Genomic DNA, 18342 nt, shown 5'->3' on the forward strand with positions numbered 1-18342 from the left:
GATAGCATTCTAGGATCTCAGAAAATGAATTCAAACAATGCAATGAGGAAAAAAAACTGGTAAAACCACTTTCTTTTTATTTTAATATTTAATCTCCCAGGGTATTTTTTCCCCTTTCTGCAAAAATTTGGAATTAATTATTTACAGAACTAATGTCTAGTTAATATTTCATAGGCTGGTAAAAATATTCCATACATTGGAATGTGGTGGAATAACAATACTGTAACTGAGGTCATAGAAAACTGTCAGAATCCATTGAAACACAATGTTTCCTTAAAATATTATTTTATGGATTATTCTACTAAAGCCACTTTGGAGGAAAATATAATCAGATTTTTTTTGATCTCTAAGTTTACTATGCAAATTGCATGGGACATTTCACAGTGTTATTGATTTGTTAAAGCAACCATCCTCTTTCTTCAGTATCATGGAAGCCTTCTTTATCAGCTGGACAATCCTGGTTAAAAAGTGGGCCCATATATAAAATGAAGTACAATATACACTTACTTTCTGAAAAAATAATTTCATCATTGCATTCGTCTTCTTTGCAGGAACACATATATAACAGTCCTCCAGCAGCTTTCTTCTCTTTCATCACGCATTTCTTTGAATTGAAATCATCTAATTTGTAACCATGGAGCTCTATTGTAGGATCATGGCATATTGTTTCTAGGGTTATGTTCCCATTATTCTTTCTCCTAAAAACAGTGGAAAATTTAAAAAAGCACAAATTTCTTTTTAAAGAAAGACAACTGAAAATAGGTAATGTACAATAAAAAAATAATTGCGACAAAATTAAATTTCATGCAAGGTACTATAATTATAACATTTCAACAATGTTTACTGCAATAATTTAAACAGCATTAAATTATCTGAAATGGAAAGTCCAACGTTCCATCATAGTAAACATGTATTTATTGAAATAGTTGTCTGCACAGATGTGTATAGTTTTGAACTATCTTGGGAACTATTTTTTGAGGAATGGTTAGTTATAGCAATAGCACTTAGACTTATATACTTCTTCACAGTGCTTTACAGCCCTCTCTATCTGGTTTACAGAGTCAGCGTATTGCCCTCAACAATCTGGCTCATCATTTTACCAACCTCGGAAGGATGGAAGGCTGAGTCAACCATGCTGGTCAGGATCAAACAGCTGGCAGTCAGCAGTTAGCCTGCAATACTGCATTGTAACCACTGCATCATTACCAATCCCTAAATTTGAGATGTCTATGAAGTCAACAGCTGAACTGAAGATGTGGATTTGGACTCACTGAATATGCACAAATAATTGTAATATGTATGTGTGTGTGTGTGTTATTTATAAAAAAATAATAAAAGAGATAAAAAATTAAAACAAAGGTTGTCCCAGATGCTTGGAGGAACATCTTGTGGTATCTAAAACACAAATGTGTATCTACAGAATTTGATTCATGTTAGGAAGATAGTATAATGAAGGTGGTAGCAATGGCAGATAGGGAGAGGAAGAACATAATACACTACCCATCTCAATCTGCCATCTTCACAACACGAATAATCATCCTATAAAACTTATTATCGAAGTTCCTTTTCTAATCAACACTGCTGCAGCAAGCCAGTATTTTAAAGGCAATTTAATATACTTGGCTTGTTTCAAATCTTATAACCTTAATTTCCAATCTGGAAGGAATCCAAACTTGATGCTAATTAGAAGTCTCCCAGTTTAATTATGTTGTGAGAATTGTAAAAGTCAAACCAAATCAATGAGTTTTAATCAAATCTTGTTGAGTATCTTTTAAAGTTCCATATGGCTTTCAAGACACCGAATCTATTATAGCTTGTACACCTCTGTGTTTATAGTGAGCCATAAGGTAAAGGTTCCCCCGCATATGCGTGCTAGTCGTTTCCAACTCTAGGGGCCGGTGCTCATCTCTGTTTCAAAGTCGAAGAGCCAGCGCTTGTCCGAGGACGTCTCTGTGGTCATGTGGCCAGCATGACTAGACGCCAAAGGTGCATGGAACGCTGTTACCTTCCCACCATAGTGGTCCCTATTTTTCTACTTGCATTTTTACATGCTTTCGAACTGCTAGGTTGGCAGAAGCTGGGACGAGTAACAGGCGCTCACTCTGCTACGCAGCACTCGGGATTTGACCCGCCAAACTGCCGATATTCTGATCGACAAGCTCAGCATCCTAACCCACAGACCCACCGCGTCCCATACTAGAGTGAATTTAAATAGGTATCACTTAATATACTTCTAATCAAATCTGCTCTGTAATGGCCATCTTCTGAAGAGATTCTAACTCATCTGCTTTGCTTCCCAAAGGACTGGAACTTGCTATCAGATGTAAATGTCTGAATTTCATAACTACCTAGGCCTTCTTCCCCGGGTATGTTTGTTTCATTTTGTAAGAAAATGATGTTCATGAAATATAATAAGAATTTCAATATACTACATTGAAATGAACGGAAATAAAGCTTAATTTTATCTGAAAACTGTCACAATAATCAAAACATTTTGCACTTTTTGCCAAAACTACAGTGGAAATTGGAGACAATTTTTTTTAAAAAACAAAACCCAACACAATTAATCATATGCCATAGCTACAATGAACTTACCAAACAGCTACACAGATTTCACTTTTCTTTGGGCAAATAGAAGTGATGTTGCAGTTACTCCAACAATGACCTTCGTTGGTACAGGTTGTCAATCTAACATCACAAAATTTGCAGAGTTTTTTCATTGCGAATCCACCAATAAAGAAGTTATGTTCATGATATTCAGCTACAAAGGAAATATATATATATAAAATAATTTAGATCTTCCCATAAAAATACATTTTATTTGTCAAATTATATTTTAATATGTATCATTATGAACAATATTTCTGTATCTTAAACATATGCAACATATGTTGGGGTTTTTTCCATCTGACAAAATAAGGTAAGAATCTTATACTACATTAATTTGCTTTAGCCAGTAATGATTTGCAGAGCTATTGTCCTGAAAACACACACACACACACACACACACACACACACACACACACACACACACTGGGAAATACTACATAACTGAACTTTTTTGGCCAGGGTATAACATCCATGAAGCAAAGGTAATTATTGTGAAAAGCAAAGACCTACATGAGTAAAAATTAAAGAACCACCAAATTATGCAACCATAATTTTAAAATTAAATTTTAAATCAAATTTAAAATTTGATACAAATAATCTTTGAAATTATTGCTGTATCAACATTCTAAAAGTCACAAAAATTGAGACATTTGTGCTACAAGAATCAAAGTCCCCACACACAAATCCCCCAAAAGAACCGGTGCTAAAAAAAACACAAAAACCACCCAACCCAAAAAAACCCCAAAAGACATCTCCTCTTTCTCATTCATACCGAAACAACCGTTGTATTAATAATTTCCCAGACATACATAACGCAGCAGGATCCGGTCACTAATCGAGTTAAAAAACAAGGAAAGAGAGAAAGAAAAAGAGAGAAGAGAGAGAGAGAGAAACAAAAAAGAAAGAAAGAAAACCTCTCCGTTTTGCAAATCTGTTACTATCAAAATTCTCGCTAAAAACAAAAAAAAAAAGGACTCGGGGGCGATGCGTCAAAAAGGACCCATTCTTGAGGACCACAATTCCCATAGTGCTCCCAAGGTAAGGAGGGGGTGGGGGTGGGGGTGGGGGGCACATGGGAGACCCATGTCGAAAACCACAATTCCCAAGGGTAAGGAAGGGCGGGGAGTGTGCACGGGATGTTGAGAATCACAATCCTCCTGTATCAACATGCATTAAAGAACATAGAACAAATGAACCATCCTAATTTTGCAGGATGCTCTTCATTCCGATATTGCCTATATCTTGCATCTCTTGATAATACACTAGCCACATCACACCTATATTTGGAATATAAGTGGTACTTAGAAAAGTTCAGCCAGAACAAGGGGAAGAAAACAAGCAACACATATTGCAAGACAAGTAACTTGGAAGTAAGGGATTTTCCAGTCTGAGAAATGAAGATATTCGTCTTGCATTTAGGTTTCATAGCCACGTTTTAAGAGGAACTTTCTGTTTTTCTCCTTTTGTTTATAGAAAATGCATGGCTGCTACTAGAATTTTGCACTTTCCATTTTATTAATGGAATGACCAGTCAGATGCAAATGTCTGTACATGGGTAATATTATGCTCTGTATTTGAAAGCAGTAATCTGTATTTGTTAAGGATTTGTGTTAGGTTTTGAGTACTAAGAGGCTGAGTTATGCTGGCACTCTAGAATATTTTGTTTTTACAACTTTTGCTCTTTTCACAATAATATAAGCACCAGCATTTAGGGTCAAATCCATGTAATTAATAATCTCAATATGCAGAACAGCTGAAGAGAGTAAATATGAATACTAACGAAATACACTATATTTTTAAACAAATATGATGGTTCATGTTTTTCCTTTTCAGTTACTAAATAAAATGTGATAGAACTTTAAGACGCAATGAATATTTATTTTCAGTGCAAACAATACATATTTAAGCTTTTCATTATATAGTATTAGAAAGCAGATTTGTTTTTCTAAAGGGTAAGAAATGAAGCTGCAGCTCATATTTAGTAGCTTTAGAAACTTGTAACACAGTTCTTTCCAGTCCTAAAAGTCATGAAATAAACTGATTCTACATTGCTTATTATTAGACAGCAAAAATAGCCTAGGTAGGCAGGCAGGTAGGTAGGTAGGTAGGTAATTGTTAGGTAGATAGGCAGGTAGGTAGACAAACAGATAGAGATAGGTAAATACATAGATATGGACAGATATATAGCAAATATATATTTGAGCAGGGAGTTGGACTAGAAGATTTATATATAAATTTGTATAGTGAAACGAGCGTCATTTGAAATAAGTTTCCCCATAATGACTAAATCAACAGAAAGTTAATTTTATTCCATAGTTGTTTCTTTTAAATAATTTGACACCATCTGTATAGTCTCAGGTACTTGGCAGCATGAAAAAAAAATCAAAGGGCAAAATAAAAAAAAGAAGCACCAAAGAAGCAGATATGGGACAAATAAAACTATTTTTGTTGTTAGCTGCGAAGTCGTGTCCGACCCATTGCAACCCCATGGACAACGTTCCTCCAGGCCTTCCTGTCCTCTACCATCTTCTGGAGTCCATTTAAGCTCACACCTACTGCTTCAGTGACTCCATCCAGCCACCTCATTCTCTGTCGTCCCCTTCTTCTCTTGTCCTCAACCTTTCCCAGCATGAGGCTCTTCTCCAGTGAGTCCTTCCTTCTCATTAGGTGGCCAAAGTAAGTAAGTAAGTAAATAAATAATAAATAAATAAATAAAAAAAAACTATAATAAATAAAAAAGAAAGAAAGAAAGAAAGAAAGAAAGAAAGAAAGAAAGAAAGAAAGAAAGAAAGAAAGAAAGAAAGAAAGACTATAAGAACATAAATTATTAAGAACCATATCTTCTTGCCATTCTTTCAAATGACCGTAAGAAACATGGGTTTAGACTCTAATATTAATGCAAATAAGATCTGGTTAATATTTGCTGGATTATTGTTACAGTGAAGCACATCCAAAACTCTGATATTGCAATTTGCAATCTATGCATGTTTTCCCAGAAACTAGATAACTAAAATTATAGAACTCTACATACTAAAACTTGTTGAGTGATCTGTTTTTGATAAGTTAGTGAGGACATTCTTCCACAAAGCATCCCCATAATGCTGTTTTTGGGGGAAAGATAATAATCAAAAATCATTTTATTAGTAATTTTATCATTTGAACAAATTATTTTACTGTTTTAACATTCTGGTAACATGATAATAATGATTATTTTAATACTAACTGATGAGAGAGAAATATTAACTTACTCAGGCTCACCTGAGTTGTGCAAATGGGTGTGGAGCCTTCTTTGAACTGTTGAAAGGACTGTGTTGTAGACTGAAGATAGATGAAGATAGATGTTGTAGACTAAAGATAGAGGGGTCAAAGAGGCCATCCATCTCAAAATCAAACAATCTTCTCTCAATAGAGGGGGAGATACAACTTAATCTATCTTCAGTCTACAACAGAGGTCCCTAGCCTTTGGGCACCAGGGACCGGTTCTGTGGAAAGAGGTTTTTCCGTGAACTGGAGGGGACACGGTTTCCTGCCTGCATCTGGGGATGGGGCTTTGCTTGTCTGTGTGGCCCAGTTCTGATATGCTGTGGCCTGGTGCCGGTCCATGGACCGGGGGCTGGGGACTCCTGGTCTACAACAGTCCTTTCAATAGTTCCAAGACAGCTCCACACCCATTTGCACTACTCAAGTGTTCTTGTCGACACAGATAAGCCTTCAGGTGGCATCAACAACTCTCTAAAAGAATGCAAATGACCAGCTGTCTGCAAGAAGTATAAATCTTTCCATTCCCCACCATCCAGTCAGAGCTGAAGAAGTTTCTTGGATGAGAAGTGAAATGTCTTCAAAAAGAAAAAAGAAAATCCAGTTGCCTTGTGAAAACGTCTATGGGACTTCTATGACTATGGGATTTCCTTTTGTTGATGACTCCTTTAGAATATATCACTAAGTCAAAACTAACTCTAATCTACATTCACTTGGTAAACAATGCAATAGATTTTTTTGTGTTCATGCTTTTAATGTATAAAAAGTAGAGGTAGTCTTCGAGTTACAAGTGTAATGGAACCTGCCCATTCCACTCTTAACTTGAAAACTCGTAGAATGAATCTCTTACTTTGAACGAGATCACTCCTTTGCTCATTAAATTGCACAGGGCTTTTAAGTACACATGAGGTATCTCAGGGAAGGCCATGGGGGGCCTAGTGATGGAATAGGCCCCCATGGCCTCCCCGACCTACTAAGATACCTCATGCTTCCCCCTCCCTTCTTGTTGCACCAGACTCACTTAACTTGAAAAAATCTGTCTCCTCTCTGCCATGGTTTCTGGGAGAGGGAGAGGAAAGTTGATGGAAACTCCTGGGTGCCCGTAATATTGCACGAGTTCAGGCACAGATTCTCTTTTGCAGAGAATGGGAGCCTAAACTCTCGTGGTATTTGCTCTTGCCCCCAACTCCTTTCCACCACTGCCAGAACAATTTTCACTAGGACGGACACCTTGGGAAACTGGAAGTTCTGTCTGCATTCAAATGCACGCTTAGAAATGGAGTGCCTCGCTCTTGGCTCCATTTTTGCCAGAAAAAGCCATTTCTCAAGCCTCTTCCTAGCGAAAACAAGCCTTTGGAGGGAGCGCGTTCACTCCAAAGGCTTTTCGTAGGATTGCTTTTAAGAAGAGTGAGGCATGCTTGCTCCGGAGGCTTGTTTTTGCTAGGAAGGGGCTCGAGAAATGGCATTTCCTGCAAAAACGTAGCCAAAGAGCTTGCAGTCTCTGCCAGATGTCCATTGGGATAAAAAGTCTTTTAGCTCTTATAGAGCGCTTCCAAAGGCAGCCAGTCCCTACGTTTGGAAGTGCTCCATAGGTGCCAAAACATTTTTTATCCCAATGGAGATCTGGCAGAAGGCTCCATTTCTCAAGCACCCCATATGGAGCTTGCAGTCTCTGCCTGTTCTCCACCAGATCTGGCAGAGACTGCAAGCTCTATATGCCTAGATCTCCATTGGGATAAAAAAAATGTTTCAGTACCTATGGAGGGCTTCCAAATGCAAGGACTGGCTGTGTTTGGAAGCACTCTGTCAAGGTTCTGATAGATGAAACCCTTCAAAAGAACTTTGAGGCATTGTTTTCTTTAAAGAATCTTTTATTCAAAGAACAAAGTATCGGCACTACATAGTTGAAACCAAAAACTAAATTCCCTTCCCCCTGATACAAAGTAACAAAATGCAATTCCCACCCTCAATAAACTGTCATAAATCACATTCCCCAATTAGCTTAAGGCACGGGGTTTCTCCTTAGCTCCACAGCCTGCCAAAATGTTATCAGCATGTCCTTGGGTTCCCACCGCAATGTTATGTTATGGCTAGCTGAGCTTACATTCCAATCCTCCCCCTTGCTACACTTGATTTCTAAAGCAAAAATGGAATGTAAGTTCCTATGCCTGGCTGACTCTGATTCCACGCTTTGCCCCACAGGCATGCAAATGAAGCAAACACTTCTCCCCCAGTGAATGGAAGCTTCCAGGGGCCATGATCTCTTTTGCAGAGAACTTGTGTTTGAACTTGCGCAATATTATGGCACCCAGGAACTTTCATTGTCAATGTGAAAAGGATTTCAAAGCTGACTCTCCTCTCCCTTAAAGGAAAAGAAACTACAGCAGAGAGGAGACAGGTTTTGCAAGGTAAATCCAGCACAGCAGGAAGGGAGGGGGAAGCAGTTGAGGGGAGCGGGGAGAGGAAAAGAGTGAATATTGCAGAGCCTCTGCTGTTGGTCTCTCGTAAGGGCAAATGACTGTTGTGATGTTGCAGTAGTTGGTAATTTTGGGATTTGCTTGTAAATACTAGGGGTCGTTGATCACGTAACTTTGAATGAGCGTTAAGTGAACGCTCGTAACTCGGGGATTACCTGTACAAGTAATTTCACTCATTTAACAACTTGCTGAGATTATTCACAGATATTTAGATAAAGTGGAATACAAAATAAGGAAGCATTCTTTGCTTTACCCAAACACTTTTATGGTAAGACATGAATGTCAATGAACCTTCTATTACAATGTAAATTCCACACCCTCTCTGTTTAATTATCTGACTCTCAGAGACTCTCTGGAGAAGCCCCTGAAGTTTTCTTAGCAAGGATTTTCAGAGCTGGGTTGTCATTGCTTCCTTCCTAGGGCTGAGAGAAAATTAGTGGCCCAAGATCGCTCAGTTGGCTTTGTGTGAGAATTTTACGATTTTCCAGTTTCTAGCCTGATAAATTAAACACCAAAAATGCTCGCACAAAGTAGATATCTGCTTTTAAAAATAAATTCAAATACATTTTATTAATCTATTAGAAGGGCTTGCTGATCACTAAATGTTAAACTTGATGATAAAAATGGAAAAAAGCTCCTTTTACTTAAATGGTATACAATAATTTCAAAATGAATAGTAGTGTAAATTTGCAATAGTGCGAATGTCTGTAGCTTGAGTGTAGGATGAGGCTGAAAATTCATTCTCTGAGCTTGTGGGTTGGTTTCTGAATGTTTCATTACCATGCTAGGTAACATCTTCAGCCTAGTTTAGGGGAAGTCAGTGTTTTCTGTTTATAAAGGCTTCAGATGTGGGTGTGTCAAGTGAGGGTGTTGTGATGGGTCAGGTATGAATGCTCAGTGAGAGGCTTGTGATGGGTCTTGTGATGAGGAGCTTACATCAGGTCAGGGTCATTGGGAAGTGAACCTCTCATGGGGGGGCTTGTGTGGGCTGACTGAGGGTCAGTGCTCTCTCTGGTTGGCTGTGTGGTTGATTTAGATTCTGAGGGGTTCGTAGGCTGGTTGTAGGTCAATGTGTCCGTTGATGGAATTGCTTGTGGAGCGCCAGGCTTCGATGAACTCATGAGTGTGGCAGGTGGTAGTGTGGCTGATGATTTTAGTGTTGCTCCAATCAATCTGCTGTTGTTTGGTGTCAATGGGGGTAGAAATTAAAGATTTGGGATTGTGGCATTTGCTGCCAGCCAGTATTTATGAATCTTGGTTTTTAATTGATGTGATGTTTGTCCCACATAAAATTGCAATGACTTGAATCCATAGCTCTACCTATCCAACCAAAATTCTGGACACGCTACATCAACATCATCATCAGACGTTCCCTAACTGAAGAAACACACTACTTAACAACATATTGCCTGGGATCAAATTTACATATGAAGAGGAAAGAGACAACTGACTCCCATTCATCGACATTGACATAAGGAGACTGGACAACAGAAAACCCATGTCTACTGCAAACCTACCCACACGGACCAGGTTGCCAGCTTCGCAATCAACCACCACACCACACCCAAAAGAAGCTCTGTCCAGACCTGCTTCAGAAGGACCAGGACACACTGCATTATACCACAACACTAAGAAGAGAAACAGCTGCTTGACATCCTTCTCCATAACGGCTATCCCAAAAAATTTGTATTCCGATATACAGCACCCAAACCACACCACAACACACAGCTGACTACCATCCAAAAACTAACCCTACTATACACAAAAGTAATGTTGGAAATGACAGCCAGAATTCTCCAACCCCTAGGTATAGCAATAGCCCACAAACCCACAGCCAAACTCTGCCAGGAATTATCCAGAACCAAAGACAAGATATAGAAGATGAAAGAAACAATGTAATCTACAAAATCATCTGTAACTATTGCAATCAATTTTATGTGGGACAAACCTCATGTCAATTAAAAACCAGGATCCACGAAAACCTGCTGGCATTCAGATGCCATGGTCCCAAATCCTTAATCTCTATCCACACCAACAACGAATAACACCAGTTCTATTGGAGCAACACAAAAATCATCAGCCATTCTATCACCCACCAAGTTCGTGAGTTCATTGAAGTCTGGCATTCCACTAGCAATTTTATCAATAGACACATTGACCTACAACCAGCTTATGAGCCCCTCAGAATTCAAATCAACCGCATAGACAACCAGAGACAGTACCGACCCTCAACAAGCCAACACATTTATATTTGTCTGGGCTGACTATTCTTGTTTCTAACAGTAATCACAAGTAATATTTCTTTTAATTAGACTTTGCACTTTGTAACTATGCTTTGTGGTTCCTAATGCCAACCTTTGACAAGACATTATTACATTTTTTTAAAGATCAAATGTTTTTTAAAGATCTAATGAAAAGTCATAAAAGGCACACAATTTATATTTCTAATCCTAAAAATTGATAAAGATTACTGTTCCTATTTGGTCCTGTCTTCATGTGAATCACTAAAATAACAAAGATATATACTTTTCTGTGATCTTTTATTCTACAGAATCCAGTCAGGATTTGCATATTAGCAATAAGCTGGATATTAAAACCGATTTATAATCATCACTTCCAAGAACCACAAAAAACTATATTCTTTGGCTCTCCCTTTTGTTTGTTTCTACAAAGAAAAGTGTGAAATTGGAACAAATGATGGTTAGGTCATATTTCATCTATATACTATTTTCCAGTTTTGTTTTCAGGTCCAGTTCAAGGTGCTGACATATGGTGAGAAACTTTTTCCTTGCTTAAGATTATAAAATCTAAATGACTATCTCCTCTGTTAATTCTATTAATTACAGAAACCCAGAATTTTCCTTGGAGGGATTGTTCTATTTGTCCTCTCGTATAAAGGTGTAGCACAGGGGTGTCAAACTCAATTTCATTGAGGGCCACATCAGCAGTACAGTTGCCCTCAGGGGGCCGGGTGGGTATGGCCTGGGTGGGCGTGGCCTACTGGGTGGGCGTGGCTAAAGTGCTTATGGCCTACTCGGTGGGCGTGGCCAGCTCTACATCGTTCGCATCAAGGGTGCCTATGGGGGCCTGGCAGGAGTGGGACAGATCTGAGGGTTTCTGGGCCAGGGCCAAGGCAGTGGGGGCCGTTCCCTCACTGTTTCCAGGATGGCTTTGCGGGTCGCATGAAACCACTTCGCGGGCCGGATCTGGCCCCCGGGCCTTGTGTTTGACATGTCTGGTGTAGCAGGTGGCTGACTGGGAACACCCTCATTAGTTCTAGGTTCTCCAAAACGGGAGCTGCCTTTTTTGTACTGGACAAGACTTTTCTATTTTACAGGGTATTTTTTTTAACATTCATCTTTATTATGCTGCAAAGGTGTTTTAAATCTTTTTAAACTGCTGTCTAGAGACAGTCTCAATTATTTTAATTGCTTTCTTCGCTTGTTGTTTATCTTTTATGTTTTGCTACTGCTTCAGTTTAACATTTCCTAAACTGAGAAAAAAGGGTAGGAAGTTTTCAAGTGTAAGATAAAGACACTATGAAGTAACCATCTATTTATTTTTGTTTTGTTTATATAAACCATGATGTATGTCTCCAGAACATTTTAAGTAGTCATTTCCGAGTTTCAGAATAACAGTTTCAAGTAAAAACATTCTATAACTTCAGAAAACGTCTATCTAAATTCATAACACAAAACATAAAATAATCTTACTAAGTTTCCTTCACACCTTCCTGAAAGAAACAATATATTTACATTCCTTGCCTTGTTAATATATATATATATGTGTGTTTGTGTGTGTGTGTGTAAAATTGCAATATAAATAACACAGATACAAAATGTCTCAGTGTGGTACAGAAGAGTTCCAAAATGTTTATTAACACTTCCTAGATGCAATATGAACAATTACAGATATCAAATATAGGTTTAAGAATGATTGGAAGGGATGAAGTAGAATAATAGCTGTCACCAGATTAATAGTTTAGCATAGATTGAAATTTTCTAGAATTCTTTGTAATGTAAAATGTACCCCATGTATTCAAACTAGACCTGAAGGACAAGTTCAAAAAGTGTGAAATTCCCTATCAGAAATTACTGACATTCATTTAAGAGATCTGTAAAACCACTATGAATATCTGTAATTGCCACATGTTTTCTTCCTATGATGGTAGACTTAAAAAAAATACTCTTCAAAAAAAGTTTATTTTAATAGCTCTTACCCACCTATCTGAAAAATGGGGAGACTGATTATCCTTATCTCTGGCAGTTTTGTGTTTAAACAACAGATGCCTCCAAATAACTATCTAATCTATTCCAGTTTACTAGACACATACTAGATTACTATTTTCAAGTGTTACTAGAGTTCAGAATGAAATTTTTTTTGTTATATTTTCTAATCATAAAACAACATTACAGCAAGCCTCCTGAATGCTAATAGCCACTTATCTGCTTGCCCAAAAGAGAGGCAGGAAAGAAAGTTACTCTTGCTCCTAATGCTTTTATTCCCCCCCCTCCTCTATTTAGGTAAGGAAATTTCTATGAAACAATGACCCAATGTGGCAACTTTTTGAAAGTGGGAAGTGGGAAGGGATTCTGAGATTAAAAAAAAAAATTAAGAAACACACAGTGGTGGGATTCAGCCGGTTTGCACCACTTCGGCAGAACTGGTAGCTAATTTTTTGTTGCCCAGGCCCAGAATGGACTTCTGGAAGTGGCATCGACACAGAGAACCATTTGTTCACATATTTGAATCCCACCACTGCTTAAACATAGATCTAAAGTCTCCACTTCTGGTATACATGGAACCATATTCATACTTTCATATAAATATATAGAAAACTAAAAGCGGAAGCAAACAAGAGCATGCATCTAGCTCTGTATTCCTCTTTCTCCAGCTCCATACATTTAAGTAATAATAATAACACAGTTGGAAGGGACCTTGGAGGTCATCTAGTCCAACCCCTGCTAAAGGGTCAGTAAGAAGTGCAGCCGTGCCAGTGCTTGCCTTTAAAATGAATACGTTATTTGGACCCTGGAATAATGTATGGACAATTTTAATTGAATTCTGTTTAGAGCCTGGCTAGATTGTCCGTATTTATAGAAGGTGACATGAGATAGATGCAGTGCTGCATGAATGCTTATGTTTTCTTTTTCTTACCTCTCGAATTGAACATCAAATAGAACTTGATATATTAAGGAACACTTAATATACAATTCTCTGATTGGTCATAGATTACAGGTGTGTGTGGGGGGGATTAATATATTATAATATAGTAGGTTAGACCAGGGCTTTTGAACCAGTGGTACGGGTACCACCTGTGGTACATTGGCACCTGGCAGGTGGTACGTGACCATCCTAGAAAAGTGGTAGCAGGGGAGGGGAATGAGCTGAACCGGTGGCAGCACCACACAAGCCTCAGCGAGAGTGTCTGGAGCTACAGGGCTGTCAGGGCTCAGCGGAAATGCCAGGATCAGCGCCAGGCTCCAGCTGGAGCTCGGGGCTGATCCTGGCGTGTCTGCTGAGCCCAGACGAGGTGCCGATCAGCTGGAATGTTACAGCTTCTCCAGAGTCTTGTGATTTACATTCAGATGCTTTGCAACTGATTCATATTTATGACAGTCAGTGTCCCAGGGTCATGTGAAGTGCTGCAACCACCCAGAAGAGGGGGGGAAATAAAAACCAAACACCCCCCACCCCACCCCCACTGCCAATCTTCAACAGAAATGCTCACAACAATGAAAACCTTGGACAGGAGGAAGAATGCCGTCGGGCGGGCAGGCAGGTGTCTTGCTCGGCTGTGGCTTGGGGGAACTTTTTTCAGTGCCATTGTAACTTCGAACAGTCACCAAGTGAACTGTTGTAAGTCGAGGACTACCTGTACTTCATCACTTTTTTCCTTTTTTAGTTTTTGGTCATCAAGTTTTTGACACCTTGCTAGGCAACTGGTGGTACTCAGATGTTGCCATACCCTAAAAGTGGTACAATGGATGAAAAAGTTGAAAAGCCCTGGGTTTAGAGGTGATTCTGCAGTTTAGAGGTGATTCTGCAGGTACCAAACTATAAGTAAATACTGTAGTAGCCACAGAGTGAAAGTGCCCCAATTCAGGATCAAAATTATGGCACACCAGCCATGAAACTATTAATTTTTATTAATTTTTTTATCTCACCTTTATAATTTTATAAGTAATTCAAGTTGGCAAACATACATAATATTCCCTCCTCTTCCTTTCCCACAATAACAGCTGTATGAATTAGGTAGGGTTGAAAGAGTGTGACCAGTTGAAAGTCACCCAGATGGCTTTCATATCTAAGGCAGGATTGGAACTCAGTCTCCTGGTTTCTAGGCAGTACTTTAGCCACTACACTAAACTAGGTCCTTTACCCAATTATCTTTTTCCTCTTCTGCAACACTCCTAACAAAATGAGTCCCATGCAGCTATTAGCAACAGCATTATTATTTTTTCTGTGAGCAAAATAATATTGCCACAGGTAAATAACTATCTTAGTCTAAAAGAGAATCCCCACCCACCAATACTCAGGATTTCTAAAAATATTATGTGTAGTTTAGTCTTTAGATTTCTTGGGAGGGAGAGCAAAGAAAAAGATGTCACTTCTTGTAACAATTAGGATTGGTAATATAGAAAAATATAATTTTTTTCTTACTTCAACTAGCTTTGTGAATGCTTACCATTGCATCATAGAATAGTCCATCTGATTTTTTTAAAAAATGCATAATGCTACTTTTTAAACAGTAAAACAAACAAATGATAGGTGGCATTGCTAGAGTTTGTTTCCTGTGAGTGACAATACATTTGCATAAATTTTCTCATGTCAAAAAGACAAGAGGCTATATTTTGATGATTTAGTGCAGTGTCCTGCAGCCTGATAGCTGTGTAAAATAGTAACACTCAGATTAGTCAGGTGTTGCTTGAACTGTAATCCAACACACCTGGACAGGGTTAGCTTGGAAAAGGTGACTGGACCTTCTGTATTGATTGTTGATATCTTACATATATGATCAACAAATACTTCTGTTAATGTGATTTTTCTATACATTACTAGCAATATCCTTAGCAGTGTTCTGTAAGGTAGAAAAAGAAAAGGTTGGTTTTTCAACCGTGACTATCCAAAGTTGAAAGTTTTTGTCTTAGATAATTTATAATTCTGAAAATCATTTTGCTTTGACCAAATATGACAGAGTAATGGGCAAAATTAGATTTTTTTCCTAATGGGTGTTTGTTTCAAGACAATCAAAAGCCAAAAGCCAAATCACTATATATTTCATTAATAAGCACTGTCTGAATTTTTTTTGATAATTATCTAATGATGACTACCTAGACCACAGGTCTGCAACCCGCGGCTCCGGAGCCGCATGCGGCTCTTTCAGCCGTCTCATGCGGCTCCCAGTCCTCTGCCATGTGCAGTCCAAAAAAAAAAAGTGGGACTAAAAAAGTTCAACCAATCAATTCAAATATGCAGGGTAGGTGCATATCTCGCCTTGGCTCCACTCTTCAGTCAAACCTTGTTCTGCGCATGCGCGTATGTACACACATGCGCACCCATTTTTTGCGGCTCCCAGTTTTTCCTTTTGTGAGGGAACCGGTTCCGAGTGGCTCTTTCACTGTTTCAGGTTGCTGACCCCTGACCTAGACTTTTCACTAATTAAAAAGTAGTAACACTTGCAAATCATACTAATTTGTTAAATTACATTGATAAAATACAATTAATAGGACGCCTTCCTATCTGTTTAATAATTTCTCTATTATAATTCTTTATTGGAGAATAGAGTGACACATACTGAACGTGCATTCAATGATCTCAGATTCTGCTCTCTCATTTTGAATCAACAATAAGTGAGTTCCAGTGCACTTGCATGCTTCTCAACTTTTTCCTCATGAAGAACCAGGAAAAGGAATGCTAACTATCTTAAGAAAGCCATCTTGTATTTAATTTAAACAGACTAGCTTTAGAAACTCCACTGACTTGTTCTAGAATAACTAAGGTCATCATCAATGTTTCATTACCTGGTATAAGAGCCACAAAAAGATTCCAATCACATTTTAGCTATGCTTGAAATACATGTCACTTAGCATGATATTAATATGAAGGTATTGTCACCGATTTGTTATGCAAAATTTCACTTGGCTAGTACTTTTGGATTGCAAAAATTCTACTTTTCTTTGTTAAAACATTCTATCACGGGTTTCAAACTCGATCGTTTCATGTGACATATTGTGATGTATTTTGCCTTTGCAGAGCTGGGGTGGGCGTGGTCTGTGCGTGAGGCATCCGGCCTGTGGGCCTCCAGTTTGACATCCCTGTTCTATATGCTTTTCCTTAACCCTTTAACAGGCATTTCTGACTTCATATTCTTCTGAAATCTGGAAAGAATGGTTGACATGCGCTCGAATCAGACCGAGTCTGAACAAGTTACCTTAGCCATGAATTATCTTAGACTGCAAGTGACTGAAGGTGACTATCTTAAAGAAAACTTATCTGTGAAGATTGCTGGTGGAGCTATCCCATTATAAGTTACTGAAGACATTTTCAAACAAGAGCATTCCACTGAATATCCAACATGTATTTAAAATGATATCTCAATTGTTTTCATTATTTTAAACTAGTCCCTGTAAAAATAAAAAAATATGGACTGAAGAACTTTCATACAGGCCTCAAAATACACAAAGCAATTTTTATTAACATACTATAGCTTTCTACATGCTTACATACAAGTAGCAACCTCAGAATTTAAACTGCTATTTGGAGGGAGTTTTTCCTACTAATTTACTTTGATGAAATTTATTTAATGTTATAAATCATTTTACATATGAGGTTTATACTTGATATATGTTCTAAGTTATTAAATTATAATAATAATTAAGTTATTAGTGATGTTAGGCAGCAATGAGAAATTTATATAAATGAAAAAAATATAACCACTCTCCAATACTGTAAATCATTCAAAAAATTACTTGATATTTATCCATGTTACACATCTGTAGGTACTTTAAGTTAAATTTAAATTTATGATATGAGGAAAACAGGAAGACTGACTAAAAGGAAAGTATACATGCCAAATAATTGTTCACTAAGCTTTTCACATCTTCCAATCATATTCTATCAATTTTATATTGAAAATTATCAGTTCTCAACTGAAGACATCCACTCCAACTATAATTTGGGGAGAAAGGCAAGCGTGTTTATTATTTGGTCATGAGGCTTAATTTTAAACCATCCGACTACATAGGCCAAAACTCAAAAAGGTTTATGTACAGAACAAATGCTACAGATGTCCTGAATACTGCTCCAGAAACTGTTCCACTCTTCAGGAGTAAGTGCAAAACTATAGGTTAACTTTTTAATCTAATTCTCAATTACCTCTTTAAAGCTCAAGCAACTAAATTTTTGTTCCCTAGCAAGACAAGCAATATATAAATTAGTATAATAAGCATGATTATTTTCCTCTTATAACATGCATACATTTCACACCATTCTATAGTATTCAGTGAGACTTACACTTTAAGATTCAACCCCATGACAATACCACTGACTCTGATAACTCTACATTATCATTACAGGAATAATATATTGAGCCACGCAAGAATCTGAACAATTACAATCACACAGTTAATCTATGATTATGCTTTGTCCAAATGCATTCGCTGCTCTAGTGAGAATGAAACATTTAACATTCTAAAAATAATTTGCAGAATGCTTAATATTATTACTGGTATTAATTTAAATATTAAATATACATATATACATACTTAGAAACAATCTTCCAGCACAATATGGTAATTTGCATTAACCATCAGTTTTCAAGAAACATAAAAGCAGCATTACTGTATGTGTAATGTCATATGATTTTATTTATAAAACATATAGGAAATTATTTAACTATAGCATGACAGTAATGTAGAGATATCTGCTCTGCCCTAAATAACTTGAAGCCTGAATTTCTCCATTAATAAGGAGAAATGGAAGGAATCACAAATAA

General features: G+C 37.7%; 1 protein-coding gene across 3 annotated transcripts in view; it reads right to left on the bottom strand.

Moving 5' to 3' along the window:
* The window catches only part of TGFBR2 (transforming growth factor beta receptor 2), a 45289-nt gene that overhangs the window by 24663 nt on the left and 2284 nt on the right, over positions 1 to 18342 (bottom strand). For 2 of the 3 annotated variants that reach the window (XM_081344056.1, XM_081344055.1), the window contains exons 2-3: positions 2596 to 2761; positions 508 to 698 (exon numbers count right to left, since the gene is read on the bottom strand). In XM_081344056.1, the coding sequence (XP_081200182.1) occupies positions 508 to 698; positions 2596 to 2761 (357 nt within the window). Of the gene's footprint in view, positions 1 to 507; positions 699 to 2595; positions 2762 to 5641; positions 6071 to 18342 lie in introns of those variants that run through there. The other variant, XM_081344057.1, reaches the window with a different exon arrangement.

This window comes from Vipera berus (assembly GCF_964194415.1).
Source record: "Vipera berus genome assembly, chromosome: Z".
In the NCBI taxonomy this organism is placed as follows: Eukaryota; Metazoa; Chordata; class Lepidosauria; order Squamata; family Viperidae; genus Vipera; species Vipera berus.